At 48.1% G+C, this 15,504-nt stretch overlaps 1 protein-coding gene across 1 annotated transcript; it reads left to right on the top strand.

Annotated features, from left to right (window-relative positions):
* The first annotated feature begins 1,422 nt into the window (after positions 1 to 1,422).
* On the top strand, positions 1,423 to 13,590 carry LOC115909045 (cytochrome P450 3A12-like). Its single transcript, XM_030958078.1, is given in 13 exon segments — positions 1,423 to 1,556; positions 2,405 to 2,498; positions 3,588 to 3,640; positions 4,741 to 4,840; positions 5,236 to 5,349; positions 5,917 to 6,005; positions 6,593 to 6,741; positions 7,222 to 7,349; positions 7,662 to 7,746; positions 8,376 to 8,536; positions 8,698 to 8,924; positions 10,362 to 10,524; positions 12,469 to 13,590. Coding segments are annotated over 13 exon segments (1,530 nt in total). The 5' UTR covers positions 1,423 to 1,485; the 3' UTR covers positions 12,565 to 13,590.
* The last annotated feature ends 1,914 nt before the right edge of the window (positions 13,591 to 15,504 follow it).

Raw genomic sequence — 15,504 nt, 5'->3', positions numbered from 1 at the left:
AAAGATGGGACAGTCAGTGAATAAAAGCCTGGTTATTAATGGGGCTGACATTTTGCTGTGGCTGTTAGACTGTGTGTGTCACAACATGACTCTTCCCATAGTATGTGGAGGAAAGGAAAACCTTTGGGTCTGTAGCACAGCAGCTCACGAGACATTAGCTTGCAAATAAGATAATAAGCATTATCTTGTTTGCAAGATAATGTCTCATTCTCTCTAACAGAGAGCCTGAGATGCAGGGGAGTGTTTGTCTCCTGGGGATGGCCTTCCACCAGTGCTCTGCACTCTTGCAGGACTTCTCTCCCCTTGGCCTCATTCAGTCCCACCAAGCAGACAGGCGTAAAATCACCTCTCCTTTAGGGAGGACCCTCTAGTTAAAATTTTTGTTTCTCTCTTTCGGAACTTTTATAAACTGAAGTTCTGCATGAGTTTTAACATCATCCTCTGTGCCCCATCAGTTCAGTTACTGCTCTCCAGTTGGTCTAAATTGCATTGTCCCATTTTTCCTGGTGACTACAGCCAGTTGTCACAGTTCATGTCTCCTTCTGTTTGTGTTAGCCATGGTGACCATCAGCTTTTTATCCCCACGTATCTCTGTTCCTTGGCCACCTGTTCCCTCCTGGCTCCGAGGAGTGCACTGTGTTGGCACAGCAGCAGGGCTCTGTTCTCCAGGGTTACTGGCACAAACACAGGAAGGGTACCCAGGGCACGAAAGCACTCTGCCATTGCAAAGAGGAGTGGTAGATAATGTGTGAGTTAATATTGAACTCGGATTGTTTCCAGGCTGGCACAGCAAGAACAAACAGGCCAGGAACCACCACAGTGTGAGGAATCACGTCGAGGGCAGGGCCATGGCTTCAGTGCTGCCCAGGACCATCACAAGCCACTCTGCTGTGGGGGAAGAGGGTCACACTCAGTTACTCCTCCTCTCCCCAGGGCATAAGAATAAATAGTCTTTTAATAGCACTGTATGCATCCCCAGGGCTCCAGCAAGCCTTTTTAAGCCCTTGGGATTTGTTATCAATGGGGAAAGGAGTGGCACTGTGATGGTGTCAGTAAGAAGAGTGATGACAGAGAGGCTGAGGCCACGTGTCCTCATGACCCAGAGGAGGACATTCCTTTTGGACCACTCTGGGTCCAACACGGTTTAGCAGCTCTCTTGGAGATGCCTCCTATTGCACAAGGGAAGGCGCGTCTGCACAGACACCCCCGGAGCTGGGACAGACGGGACACAGGAGCAGCTCCTTGTCCCGTCCAGAGGCAGCACGAGGAACTGGGGGCGCTGCCGCTTGTGCAAACCGCCCTTTCAGCAATTTCCAGCCGCAGGGGAGCCGGGTCCGACACCGCGGTCCCGGAGAGCTCCGCTCCCGGGGCCCGGCCCTGAGGCACCGAGCGGGCGGGGAGGCGCCGCCTCCCTCACGTGATGGCGGGCACGGGCACAGGCCGGGGCCGGGGCGCGGCGGCGGATGAGGGCGGACAGCGGGCACCATGCAGCTGCTGCCCAGCCTCTCCCCGGTCACCTGGCTGCTCCTCGTCGCCCTCCTGTGCATCGTGGCTCGGTAAGTAGAGGCCGGTCCCCTGGAGGACCGGGCAGAAGAGCCCGGTGCCGGTGCGGTTCGAGTGAATTAGCGCTGAAACCACGCGGGACCCCCGCGCTGCCCTCCGGGCACAGCGAGGGCTGCTCAGGGCGGCTGCGGGGCCCCGCTGCCAGCGGGAAGGAGCGAGCCGGGCGCGCCGGGGAGGGAAATCAAAGGAAATCCTTGACTTTCTTAAGCTTTTCCCAGGAAGGAACTTCCGGTTGTTTAAAGACAGCAGCGCCCGTGGCGTCCTTGGGCTGTGCCAACTGGGAGCAGTGCAGGGCGATGCCGGAGCTGCTGCTAGCAGAACCCTCCCGATTAAGTAGTTCTGTTGGCAAAACTTCGGCTTATGTGGCTCAGGGGAGCTGTAATGAGCTATACAGGCAAAAACTTAATTTTGCTGTGGTAATTTATGTCCCTGCCGTGCCGCTGTAGCGTGGCCACCTGAGCATCACAGGAGGTCTTTGCAAAGACAAACACAAGGGCAGGCCTCAGCTTCAGAACTCAGTCTCTCCGAGATCTCTCCTGAGTCACCTGAGCCACAACTGTCTGAGCTGGGCAACTAAATGAGGCCCTGAGGTGCCCAGGTACACTGGTTTGCTTAGGCTGGGCTGCAGCTCCTTTCAACCCTTGTCTTCCAGACCACCAGAACGTACGCCAGGTGATCCTGCATTTATTGCAAAGAGTATGCTCAGCAGGGCTGCTGCTGGTGCACAATTTCAGCTTTCCCTGAGTGACAGAAACCAGTTATTTGAGCAGTTCCTATGCTTAGGAAGAAGTATCTTCTCTTTTCATTGCATAAGTGCTTCTCACATGCTCTTTGTTGGCAGCTATGGGATATGGCCCTACCGGACCTTCAAGAAGCTGGGCATTCCTGGCCCACGGCCTCTGCCATTTGTGGGAACTTTCCTGGAGTACCAGCATGTGAGTACCAGCAACTGCTGCTCTGTGGTGTCTTAGATCCTTCTTGTGGCTGGTGCTGTTTTCCCCATTCTTTGGGCATCTCTTTCCTTTGTCCTTGATTCAGTCAGATGAAAATTATGCGTTTTGGTAGGGAGCTCTTTGGACACACAGAGAACATAAAAGTTCAGGCTGACCTGGATGAGATGTGCTGTATTTTAAAACTACTTTGTAATTTAAATTTTTTGTTTCTCCCTGTATTTCTACCTGCTCTTGAGCAACTGAAGTTCTGTGGAAACAAAAAAAAATATTGGAGAGATTCCTAAGACTGCTGTTTTCTGGGAACTGCATGTTTCTTTGCCCTTTTTATCACCAACATGAAGAGGCTGAATTAGCTCCAGAAATGCTTCATCCAATCACTTACTTTTGGGCCAGCCTGAGACTAAGCCAGACAAATACATTTTTAAATAGAATTCAAACATTATCAAGCTACCAAACCTCATCAAATAGTAAGGCAGTAGCTGACCACAGGTAACTGATTGCAAATGCAGAATAAGTGTATTGACTTCAATAAAAGAGGTGTTTTACTTGTATTTACTGGGTTCACATCATTCATGTTGCCTCTTACTAATGGTTTGGTGAGCCTATGTGTCTCGTAAGTTTCATTGTTGCATGTAACATCAGTTAAAACCTGAATGGAAACAAAATAAAAATCTGTGTTCAGTAATTGCAAGGAAGATCTTGTAAGGACGAGACAGCAGCAGCTCTAACTTGTTGAGAAGGTGAAAGGACACTCTGGGATCCAGTTCTGCCTCCTAACTCTGCTGACTAAAACTTTGTACCCTGTCATACCTTGTCTTCATTACATTTTTAGATCAGGTTGGCTGGTAGAACTTGAAAGTGTCTTTTTATTTTTTCAGTCTGTGCTCTCTTTTTTCTCTCCAATGCAAATGTCCCCTAAGCATCTACGTGATGCTTAAGAGAACCATGCACCTCCCAACCTCAACCTCTGCCACGTACAATGGGCTGTGGGATGCACTGTGCTAACAGCTGTGGCCTGCTTTGATCACTTTTCACTGGCAAACTGTTCATTTCTCCTTTCTTCTTTTCCAGGGAGTCCACAATTTTGATCAGAAATGCTTTGAAAAGTATGGAAAAATCTGGGGGTGAGTTTCTACAGAACAAAACTGCCAGTTTGGGGTGCTCCACAGCCCCAGAGTAGAATGGAAAAAGTTACATTGATGTTATATTCCTCAGTACTGTAATTCCAGCAGTGACAGTGTGAGATAATCAAGGTTTAGCACTGGGAAAGTCTCCACCCATCTCTCCAAGGCTTTCTCCTGCTGGGATTTCAGTGTGGTGTGGGGCTGGGATGGTGATGGCCAGTTTATGGGGTCATTTCTTTGCATAAGCTTTGGAAATCACCTCCAGTGCTTGGTGTCAAACTGAGCCTCCTGCCTTTGAAGCTGCTCTTCTGTGTCTGGAGCAGAAAGCAAGCTGCAGGCTGCCACAGTGTTTTTCATCTTGCTCCCTGCTTCTCCCAGAGCTGGGGCACAAGCTACCTTTCAACCTGCCTCCCTACTCCCTGCACAGTGCTTGTTTTATGCAGAGGCCTCTTATCATGCTTCCACTGAGAACCTCTCAAACCAAAAAAAAAATTGCTCTGCAAAAAAAATCCTGGGAGGCTTCATGAAACCTGGTGCATTTTTTCAAAAGATTAAATGATCGCAAGCTTCTTGAAGATGGCAGCTTCCCTCAGCTGTGGCCCAGGGCTCCCTGCCCTTTAGCCCACACCACGACTTTTAAGTTTTTCTATCTCTGTTGATTGGAAAATGGAGGAGACAGATGAGGTTTTCACCTCTCAGTGCCTTGTAGGCCAGGCAGGAAATCTCTTTCCTCCCCAGGTAGATTGTTTGGTCTGGATTTCTTGTCTCCAGCCATCAGTAGTGAAAACAGCTCAGACAGCCCAAGTGCAGGGGATCAACATCGTGGCAAAAAGCTGCCTTTTATCTAAACCCACACAGCTTTGGCAACTCTTCAGTACCACTGACAATTGCTAGAAATGTTCATGTTGCCCATGTTTGTCACTGTCATTCCCTTTCTCCTCTTTCAGTACATAATAAAGCAAGTTTCAGCCTCATCCTTCCAGCTGTTTTGTCAGAGGGCCCAAACCCTTTGTGCCGTGCCTCTGGCCATGGACAGAGCAGGCTGCTTTTGCTCCAACTGACCCTGAAGGATGACTGACTGTGAGTTTCTATTGGCTTAGGTTTTATGATGGCAGGCAGCCTGTGCTGGCTGTTTTGGACCCCATCCTCATCAAAAACATCCTGGTGAAAGAGTGCTACAGCATTTTTACTAATCGCCGGGTAGGTACCTAGTCCTGTGCTTTGGTTTTCAGTACAGAGCACATGCAGCAAGAAAGGAGTTTCTTCTTGGTTTCTGTTTTCCTATGAGCCCTTCAGCAAGTACTTGCTCTCTGATGTGCCCCAGTTTATTGATGGTACCAACATGAAAACTCTGCTAGGGAGGTGTAGGGGCCACTCTGGCTGGGACACTGGGCCATCAGCCTGGATGTGCCCTAGGGGCTGATGTCATTTGTGATTCTTAGACTTTTGTTTCCATTTGTGTTGTTTGCTGCTTGAGGTGGAGCTGACATGACTTCAGGGGCTGAGTCAACACTCTATGGAAGATTTTTCTTTGCATTTCTGTCTCATTGGAAGGGGGCTGTAAACCTTCACCTGTCTCCTATTCCCCTCTGCAGAACTTTCGTCTGAACGGGATCCTGGAATCAGCCCTCAACGTGGCTGAAGATGAGCAGTGGAAAAGGATTCGTACAGTGCTGTATCCAACCTTCACCAGTGGGAAGCTGAAGGAGGTAAAGAACAGGCCACTGGTACTTTGCATCCACAGCTGGAGGAGAACTGTGCTGTTTCTGAGTGCAGACCTTCCCCTCAAATGAGGAAGCTGCCCTGTTTGCCAGGACCACATCCATGAGCACCTGCATTGTTGGTACCATTCAGCAATGCAGTGTCTGGCTGCGTCCCGGGAAGGGAGTCAGGAGAAGGGAGTGGGGGATGAAACAACACACAAGGCATTGCAAGCTGAGGCTGTTGGTGCTATGGCCTATATGTTCATCCTGATAAACACACCAGGCTTGTCCATTTCCATGCGCCCAGGAGCCATGTTCATCCCAGTTGGAGTGGGTGCTAAGCTGGAGTGGGAGCTATGAGTGGATTTTTGAAGGAGAACCTTGCTCAGTCCTCTCTGGACAGGTTGTTAAAATGAGAGAAAGCAGTGACTGAGGCCTGGAAATGAGACCCTCCCCTTGCTTGCCCTTCCTCCCCAAGCCAGATGTGGCAAGTGGCAGATGGCAGTGTGGCCCAGCCTTGTTTGGTGACAGAGAAAGAGTCAACAGTGCTTTCTGCTTTGGTTTGCATTTCAGATGTTCCATATCATTAATCACTATGGTGAAAAATTAGTGAAAAACATTGAGAAGAAGGTGGCTAATGATGAGTTTGTGGCTGCGAAGGAGTGAGTAACTGTGTGGGGCTGACAGGAAGGGGTTTGTATTCAGTGTGGGGAGGGGACTGTTCTGAAGAACCTTTTCCACACTGCAGCATGGATCCCTTGCCAGCTATGGAAGCAAGCTCCACAGCAGTCATGGGCATGGCATGTTCCTCAGCACTGGGCTTGCTGTGCTCTGCTCTGCTCAAATGGGAGAGCTGTGCCCTTTCCCCATTTCATTTTACTGGGGATGCATTTTGAGGTAGGAAGCATTTCCCAGAGTTTTTCTAGAAGCTGCACAAGATACAGTATTTTTGGATGTCATTTTTGCAGTCTCTTTTACAGATGAAAATCAGAATATAGTTGTTGTTACCCAAGACTGCAATGCTTTCCAACTACAGCTAGGTTTTTGAAGCTTGGAAAAGCTGGGGGAATTAATGCAATGGGGGAACTTCAAAAATAAAATTATGGTTACTGCGAGGTCAGGACAGACCTACTATGTTAGGACTGTGAATTAAGAGAGATTCCTTCTCACAAGGATTGTTCTTAGATGGGCTCTTATTTACTGCTGTGGTTGGGTTCATCTCATTCACTCTCTCTTCTTCTCTATTCAGCATTTTTGGAGCTTACAGCATGGATGTGGTGACCAGCACTTCTTTCAGTGTCAATGTTGACTCCATGAACAACCCCAATGACCCCTTTGTCACCAACATTAAGAAATTTCTCCAATTCAGTTTCCTAAGTCCTGTGTTCTTACTCTTAGGTATGACAAACCTCATCTCATATAGCCCTGAATCAATGTCAAAGGTGCTGCATTTTTCTGTAAGCTTCCTTAGTAGCTTTGAGTCCTTTTTGCCATATGGGAGATGCTCAACACTTCACAGGATTAGATTTACAGTCTCAGATCTGCAGAAATATTTCCCCAGGGAAACCACAGCCAGGATTTTTACAGCCCATGTGGATCTTGGCAGCATCCTCCTATGAGGAGAGACCCTGTTTGCAGAGATGGTGGAGAGCTGTTCTAGAAGAGAGCTGCACTTATTGTGGTATTGTGGTCATACAGTAACATATGGAGGAGGTTCTCAAGCACTGCTGCATCTCAACCATGGTTAGGTAAAAAGAGATGGAGACAACAAAAAGGGTCAGGGTCCAGATGTACTGCTCCTTTCTATGCTTTGGGCCAGTTTGGATTTTCCCAGGGCCCCTTTTAGCTCAAGTGTGTTGGTCTCTTCTTTCCTTTTAGTGTTGTTCCCCTTTCTTACCCCTGTGCTGGAAAAGATGAAGGTGACTCTGTTACCCTCAGATGTCATGGACTTCTTCAAGAATGTCTTCACAAAAATGAAGAAGGAACGGGAGAAGGGCAGCAGCATGGTGAGTCCAGCCTTGGTGGCCTCTTCTCTTCAGGAAAAGTCCTGAGTGCAGGAGGTATGTGGTGGCATCTTCAGAAGCTGTGTTGTGTCACCTGCTCTCCAAGCTCACCAAACCTGAGAAAGGCCAGAACCACACCCTGCCTGGGGGTCCAAGTGGAGAAAGTATTTGTGTTCCTGAAGGGTCTGTAGTCCAGCCCTCATCATGTACTGAAGCCATGAGCTGTGAGTGGAGCAGGTGTCTCAGCAAGGACTTGTGCTGGACAAGGTTTGCCTTCTCCCCACCCACATCTTCTCTGCCTCTGTTTCTCCCCAGGATTGAGTGGATTTCCTGCAACTCATGATTGAATCGCAGAACTCACACGATGGCTCCAAGTCTGCTGAGACCAACTTGGACAAAAGTATGTCTTGAGATGTGTCTTCCTCTCAGCAGAAAGCAGTAGCTCCTTACCCATTTTAAAGGGAAGTAGGGAGAGGATTTTAGTCATTAATCCCATGAAAGATTCGGGGTCTTAGTAGTGGGGCCATAATGATGTTTATCACAGGTCAGCCACATTTTTATTGTATCTCATTTCCTGGGATAACTTCTGAGATGTGTTTGTGCAACAAAGAACAAAGAGTATCTCCTTACCTCCATTTCTTACTTTGTTGTCTCTGAAGGCCAGCAATGTTGGCTGTATATCAAAAAGCACACAAAGCACATATGCTGTGTGTACCTTGCTCACCTCTGAGCTCACCTCTGTTCCCCATCCTAGGTAAACTGTAAGAAGATAAAGGCTCAGCCAAGGCATAGTCCTGGTCTGTCAACTCAAGGCAGGATGCTTTTAAACTTTTGAGGTGCCAGGACGGGGTATTTGTAGGACACACTGCACCCCTCTGTGGTACCAGAGGGTAAGCTGGATGCTTCCTTTACCAACTGTTGTGTAGCTAGGAGTAGCATTACCTAGACTGATGACTGGGATCCTGAATGCCCAAGGGTTAATTACTGTAATTTTCAGCTTCTTGTATGTGCTTCTATGCCTTTTTTCAGCATTAAGTGATGAGGAGATTCTGGCCCAGGCTCTTAACTTTGTCTTTGCTGGTTATGAGACCACCAGCTCCACCCTCAGCTACATAGCCTACAACCTGGCCACCCACCCTGACGTGCAGCAGCGACTCCAGGACGAGGTCGATGCACACTTGCCCAACAAGGTAAAGGAGGGTGGGCTTGTTCCCACCTGCCTTGCAAACCCAGGCTGGAAATAGAGTGGCAGAGGTGCTGGCACTGAGATTCCCCTTCCCTGGAAGCCCTGGGGGGCTGTAGGGATGGCAGTTGCTGTGCTGTGTTCTCAGTCCTCCTGTTCCTCTCGCAGGCCGCTCCCACGTACACCGCCATCACCCAGATGGAGTACTTGGATATGGTGGTGAACGAATCCATCCGGCTCTACCCCGCCGGGGGCCGGATCGAGAGGGTCTGCAAGAAGACAGTGGAGCTCAGTGGAGTGACTATTCCAGAGGGAATGGTGGTCATGATCCCAGCCTTCGTGCTGCACCAGGACCCGCAGTACTGGCCAGAGTCAGATGAGTTCAGGCCTGAGAGGTGAGGGCCACAGGGGGAATAGCTGCATGCTCAACCTCAGCCCTGGGAGTGGGAATGGCAACAAAAGTGGGGAATGCATGATTATAACATTTAAATTAGGCATTTATCATCGTCTGACATCTAGTCCCAGCATTACCGTGAGGGGAGTTTTATGATCTACATCCATAAACTGTGCATGGAATTTAATTAACTGCATTGAAGGGAGCAACAGTGAGAGCAGCTCCCAGCAGCTGTAACACTGAGGGGTTTATGGCCAGATATTAAAGCAAGAGCCATTGGGTGACTGGCACAATGCCCTGCAAATCAGCAGTGGAAGGGCAAAGATGGGTAGGAAATAAAACTTAATTTTTTACTCAAGTTCTGAAGCAATCTTTGCTTAGGAGCTCTGTCAGACCCTACAAAATGATGCAATAGCCCAAGGCAGACCTGGGACACCATGAACCTGGTAATCTTCAGGTGGCCACCAAGACACTGATGCTTGGTCTAGAGGGCAGGACCAGACCTCTGCCCTTGCACCAAGAGCTGAAATACCCCTGAAAACTAATCCTGGTGTGGGGACGTGGTGACCTTTAAAACAAAACATGGCAGTATCAGGTATCAGGCAGAAGCACCTGTGAAGCCTGTGGTCACCTTGTGTTGGATTCAGAAGGAAACACCCAAATACAAGTGCTCTGGCAATGGGCCAGGCTACACCAGTTGCTCCAGTAGCCACATCCTTATTCCAGTTGTCAAACTTGGCATGGGTAGCTGGACAGGAGCTCTTTAGGGCTCACTTGCCTTGCTGGGAGTTCATCAGAGGGATATGCTGGTGTCTCAGTAGTGAGATACTTCACTTCTGACTTAGCATAGCTGAGGTTTGTACCTCATGCACTGGGAATGAAAAGCTTTCTGACATGAAAACCAACTGATCACTAAGAAGTATTACTGAAAATGCTCAGTGGCAAATTTCTCTGTGAAGCTGATTGTTCTTCCCTGTTTTTCATGATGAGGGAAGGAATTGGACTGGCATGTCTCAAAAGCAGCCTTGCCTTTAGTCACGCAGGGGGAGAATTCCATCTTTGTGTTTGCTCAGTCCTTTGATCTACAGGGAAGCTGTGGAGCTGTAGACCTGTGTGGTTTAGGGTTTGAAATCTGGGTTCAGTTTTGGAGCTGAGAGGGAGTTCTGAGAAAAGAGCAGTTATGAAATCCATTAGCGTATTTCAGGTATTCCCAGGACAGCCAATGCACCTGGATTTGCACAACCAAGTCTGAGCACTGGGATGAAAGCAGAGGCATAACATATCTATTGAGACAGAAATAAGGGACTTGGGTTCTAATATGCACAGAAACACAAAAAGCTTTTCCTTCCCAGACCCCTCATTACTACAGATTTGGAAGCTAACACATCCTGCAACAGAGTGGCTCTTGCTAACTTGTTCTTTTTTTTGTTATAATCAGGTTCAGTATAGAGAACAAAGAGGGTATTGACCCCTACACCTTCCTGCCATTTGGGGCTGGCCCCAGGAACTGCATTGGGATGAGGTTTGCTCATCTTGTTGTGAAAGTGGCTGTGGTTGTCCTGTTGCAGAACTTCTCATTCAGACCCTGCAAAGACACACCGGTGAGGATGTGGGGTGATGTCTCTCATTATCTGCCCCTTACTCCCTCTGAGATGGTCCTACTGTTACATGGGAATAACTGTTTAAATCTTCTCAGTTAATTGTAAGGGGTTCACCACAAGTTACTTATGCTTTTCTTTTAAAGTCTGTACAGAAGCATATTTAATGTTAGTGGCTGAAATCCCTGAAGTCCTGTGCCTATCTTTGGGTATACCTAAATTGTGGGGTGCCCTCTCCCCCACAGTGCATTGTTGGTCTGTTTGACCCAGCTTAGGAAGACCCTGCTCCAGAGAGCAGGAAGAGAATATCCCCCAGCCTGTGCCAAAGTTGTGTTTTGCAACACAAACATGGCTATTCTCTGTGGGACATCCCAAGACACCAAAATTCATCTCTTATGACCCAGGGAAGTCCCTAAAGGGTAGCAATTTTCAAGCAAGCACAAAATGGGTTAAGTTTGAATTGGTGACCCTCTCCCTCTTTGGGGCTATGCAGGATCCCACCAGGATTTGGTTTGCCCAGGATCCCAGTGAATGCTGCATACAGTACTGGTGGGATGGGCCTTGCAGGGTGGGAGTGTTTGACATAAAATAAATGCAGGAGCTGTTGGAAATGATGTGTCAGTCCAGCCCTGCTGAGAGCACAGCAGCTCCTGTGCCTCAGGCAGGCAGCACCACGGTGTTTCCAGCCTGACCCAGCTCCCTGCACTCACTGCTGCAAAAGGCTGGGCCATTATTACATTCTGTTGGTGAGGAGAGCTTGGGAAATCAGAGCAGAGGGGGCAACAAGTCACTCAAAGGACATTTGTTGTAAGAAACAGAAAAGTCCTTATTAAATTATTACTTGGCACGGGTGCTCAACTGGAATCTCTGCAGATTCAGATTGCAGCTCAACTGGTAACCTGGAGGTGAAAGACTGTAATAGTCCATTAACAATGCAGTGACCTATCCACCCTCCCCCAAGTCTAATGACATTTTTCTAGTCCTCTGCAATCCATAAAATTGATTCTTTTTATAACTGCCTTTAATTAAAAGGAGACAAGTTAAATATGTATTGCATTATTGGTGCCCATAGGTTTATGGGGCTCTTTCAGCCCTTTTTTCTACAGAAGGTGTCATGTGCATCAGAGTGGGAGGGAAAATTTCATGCTGGAGCATCCCTTTGGAACATGTGTATGGAAGCTGCAGCCTCCTCTCACTGCTCCACTGATGGCACGTTGGGCTCCAAGCCATATTGCTTTAATTTCCTGAAACAAAGCTTACTGGGATATGGGGGGTGAATGTGGCCTGTTGGGCTGGGGGTGTGTCACCCTTGTCCTGGTGGGGAGAGAGGGAGCTGGGATATGAGCAGCGCCCATTGGTGGGGGAGACTTAAAACACCCTTCCCTCCCTTGCAAGATGATTCCTCCAACACCAGCTTTAAACGTTGTTTCTAATGAGATTCCCAGCCTACCCCATGGAAACCTTTAGTGTTGAGGATGCTTTTGCTTTGCTATATGGTCTGAGCAGCAATTTTAGTTTTGCTCTTCCTGGAGAACTTATTTCTCCTCCAGCTCCCATTATGATCTAGCTGCCCTTAGTACTGACATACTTGTGCATTAAACAAAACAGCACTGCATGCCCCCATTTAGCTGCAGCACCCTGGCTGGGGTTTGGCTGCTCTTCCCTCCACGTGCAGCCTGTTGATCAGTGCACTGAGCTCTTTGTACCACGTGAAAGCCAGAGCTCACCAACCAGTCTGTCCAAGAGCTGAGGACTGTTAAACATCTGCTGGTGGCCACTTTGCATGAGCAATGGTGATGGTCCTGCTGTGAGTACACCTGTGAGCTGGGAAATGCATTGAAAACAAGTGGTAGCTGGGATGTGTGTGAGCTGTAGGGCTCCTGTTGTCCTGTCTGTCCTTTCTCCCAGCTGATGTGGCTGTTTTGTTGTTTTTCCCTCCTGCTCAAGATCCCACTGGTCCTGGACTCGAAAGGTTTCATGCAGCCAAAGAAGCCCATTGTCCTGAAGATGGTCCCCAGAGCCCAGGCTGACCTGAAGAAGTGAAGGAAGCAGGAGCAGAGCAAGAGACTTTTATTTAATGGTGCCTCTTCCAGCTCTTGAGAAGAGACCAGGTTAATGTGTGCACTGCAGGAGTGTCAGGGGGGCAGCCCCCCCCATTTCATGGGGGTTTGGCCCAGCACAATTACATGAGCATTATTCTAATGAACATGACCCCCAGGTTCTGCTGTCCCCAGTCACAATAGGCATTTTGCAAGACCATTTGCACTCCAGTTATTTGGGCATTTTTTTCTCTCTCTCTGAAGAGGCACTTTTCTAAGCAATTTGATTCCAGACACTGTCAGTCTCTTCTGGCAGTGTAATTTAAATCAAGATGTGGAGAGCAAATTGCACATAGTTAAGTAATGCTGCCATTGCTCCCGTTCCCTCTGCCTGCTGGGTGATTCTCTGTGTCTCCTGCTTTTATTCTCCTGGGGATGCAGAGCTGTCCAGGGCGTTTCCTCAGCTCTGTGCTATGACCCTGACAAGTGTTAAAATGGTCACGTCCTTACAGGACTGAATGCCTGCAGCAGATTTTTTGATGCTGATTTATTTCGATTTTGGTATGATTTTAGATGGCTTTTGTGTGATTCCAAGTGCAGATGGGTTAACTGGAGGAGCCCAGAGAGAAGCAGTTACCCCTAAGGACTGGAGATTCACAGAATGGGAGAGAAGTGTCCCACATGTGTTTCCTGATTGTTTGCTTATTTTATCATGGGCATGCAGCCACCTGCCATGGGAGGGATTGTCAACACAGGCACCATCCATATTGTTATCATGACACCTTTTAGTCTGATTTATATTATGCTACTGTAAGACCAACTTAACTAAATTAATAATTATGCAAGATGCAGCACTGAGAGCCTTCAGATGTCCTGGGCAATCCTGTCTTGAAGAAAGGTGCCTTTGCCTATTTAAAGCTTCAAAATCTTGCCAAACTTTGTAATTTTTGTACAGTCTAGAATTCCATATTATTCCTCCAAAAACTGCTGCAGGAATGCTAACTGCAATAAAAAGTTCATTTGCCTCTTCTGTGACCAGCTGATGCCAGTCTCTGCTGCTGTGCTTTCTCCTTACAAGTACAGACTCCATCTGTAGATCTCATAAGCCTTTGGCCAGGTGATGAAAACTCTTTTTATCCTGGATGAATCCCTGTGGGTACCATAAATCCTAGGAGCTGCTCCTGGAGGTGCAGAGCTGAAGGTACAACAGCCCAAAAGGAACAGCTGAGCAGAGTCATTGAGGGTGTGGAGTGATTCCTATTGCAAAAGGAATTTTATTCACTACATAGCAGTTTTTATATTTCTTTTATATTCTTTTTTATAGAGGTAGATAGATTATACATATGTTACTATATATACTACTTACTTTCTGTAGTTTTTAGGGATTGAGTAGAAAACCTCAGAAGGGATATAATAACCTTTCTGCAGCAAATTAAATTCCCCAGTGAAAGACACCCTTGACTGGAAGGGTAGGGGAGGAGTGAGGCTGCTTCTCTAGAGAGTCATCAATGAGCTGGGTGAGAGGGTTAGAAAATTCTCAGCAGCTCAGGCAGCCATGGCTTGCCCTTCTGCCCTCCTCACCTGCAGCACTGCAATTCCCTTCTGCCACCAATGTCCAAAAGTGACAATCCATCTTTGTTTTCAGCTGTTGCTGTCCTCTTTTCCAAAGTCAAGGCAGGGTGTTTGTCACAGCACATGGGCTAAATGTACAAGCAGTCAGACCCCTGGAGGACAAACAGCTGAAAAGTGCCTGTACCATCACAATGGTTCATAACAAGGGGCATGGAAAATCCTCTGTCTTGAGAAGTGGCCAAGAAGATGAGGGTGACAAAGTCACCTGCAGTGTCAGAGGGATGAATTAATGGCCTTGCTGGGGCAAAGGCCAGAGCTTGCCCAGTGGCACTGAGAAAAGGGTTTTGCCTCCTCACCCCATGCCCATGATGAAATTAATCACTCACATAGAAATGTCAACAGTACGAGATAACATCCTTCAGGATAATCTCTCTCACAAAGCTGCTTAACATTTTGGAAATATGCAGTTCACTTGGAGGTGTCAAAGGGTTTCAGCCCCTCTCATGTCTCTTCAAAGGCATCTTCATCTGCTGCACCCTGTGCCAAGGGAGTGGGGGAGCAGAGCTGGGCTGGGAACGCTGCTGTACCTGCAGAGAGATGGACACAGCACTGCCTCATCCCCCAGCGCCTGGTGGGGTTCTGCCAAGGGACAAAACTGGAGTTCTGCCACATCTCATCTTTGTTTTGCTGAATTTTGTGCTTAAGAGCAGGAAGCACACATCTGTATGTGTTCCCAAGTGTCCTAGAGGGAGGTTTGCCAACAGATTTGGCTTTTAGGAGTGGTTTGGGTGAGATCTTGCAGTGGGGAAATGCTTGGATGTTGAATTCTCCAGCAGGTTCAGTACCTGAGATGCTGTTTCTTGGGTTTATTCCAGACTGAGCAGCTGTCTGGGAGATGTTTGGTGTCAGCCCTTTCTGGTCTGATTTCCAGAGGTAACCACTCCCCCATGTCCAGGGGAAATGGAGCTGTGCTCTTCCACCGCCCTTTGCCTCAGTTTACCTGCACCTATAATTTTTTTAATGATTTCCACTTAGGCAATAGTGATATTTGATATGTGTCCACCTTATGCCATGCTTTGATTCAGATTCCAGTGAGGTCCCAGAGTGAGTAAATGGGTTTCCTTTTGGAGGGCACTGCAGCAGAAGTGCTTCAGGAGCTCCCCTAATATACTCCAGCTGCTGACAACTTGAAGTCCTCCACTCCCCCTAAAAACCATCCAGGATGACCGTGGGGCCCTCAGTGTGAGCTCCTCTGCTCTGCATATCCCCTCCTGCAGCAGAGCACTGCTTCCCAGAGCAAACAGGCTTCAGCTCAGCACAGATCCTTCTGGAAGGACAGTCCCCCGAGTGGCATCACTCCAATCTGGTCCCA

This window comes from Camarhynchus parvulus, chromosome 14 (genome assembly GCF_901933205.1).
Source record: "Camarhynchus parvulus chromosome 14, STF_HiC, whole genome shotgun sequence".
Classification (NCBI taxonomy): domain Eukaryota; kingdom Metazoa; phylum Chordata; class Aves; order Passeriformes; family Thraupidae; genus Camarhynchus; species Camarhynchus parvulus.
Note: the sequence above shows the minus strand (reverse complement) of the source record. Positions and strands in the feature narration are given on the sequence as shown.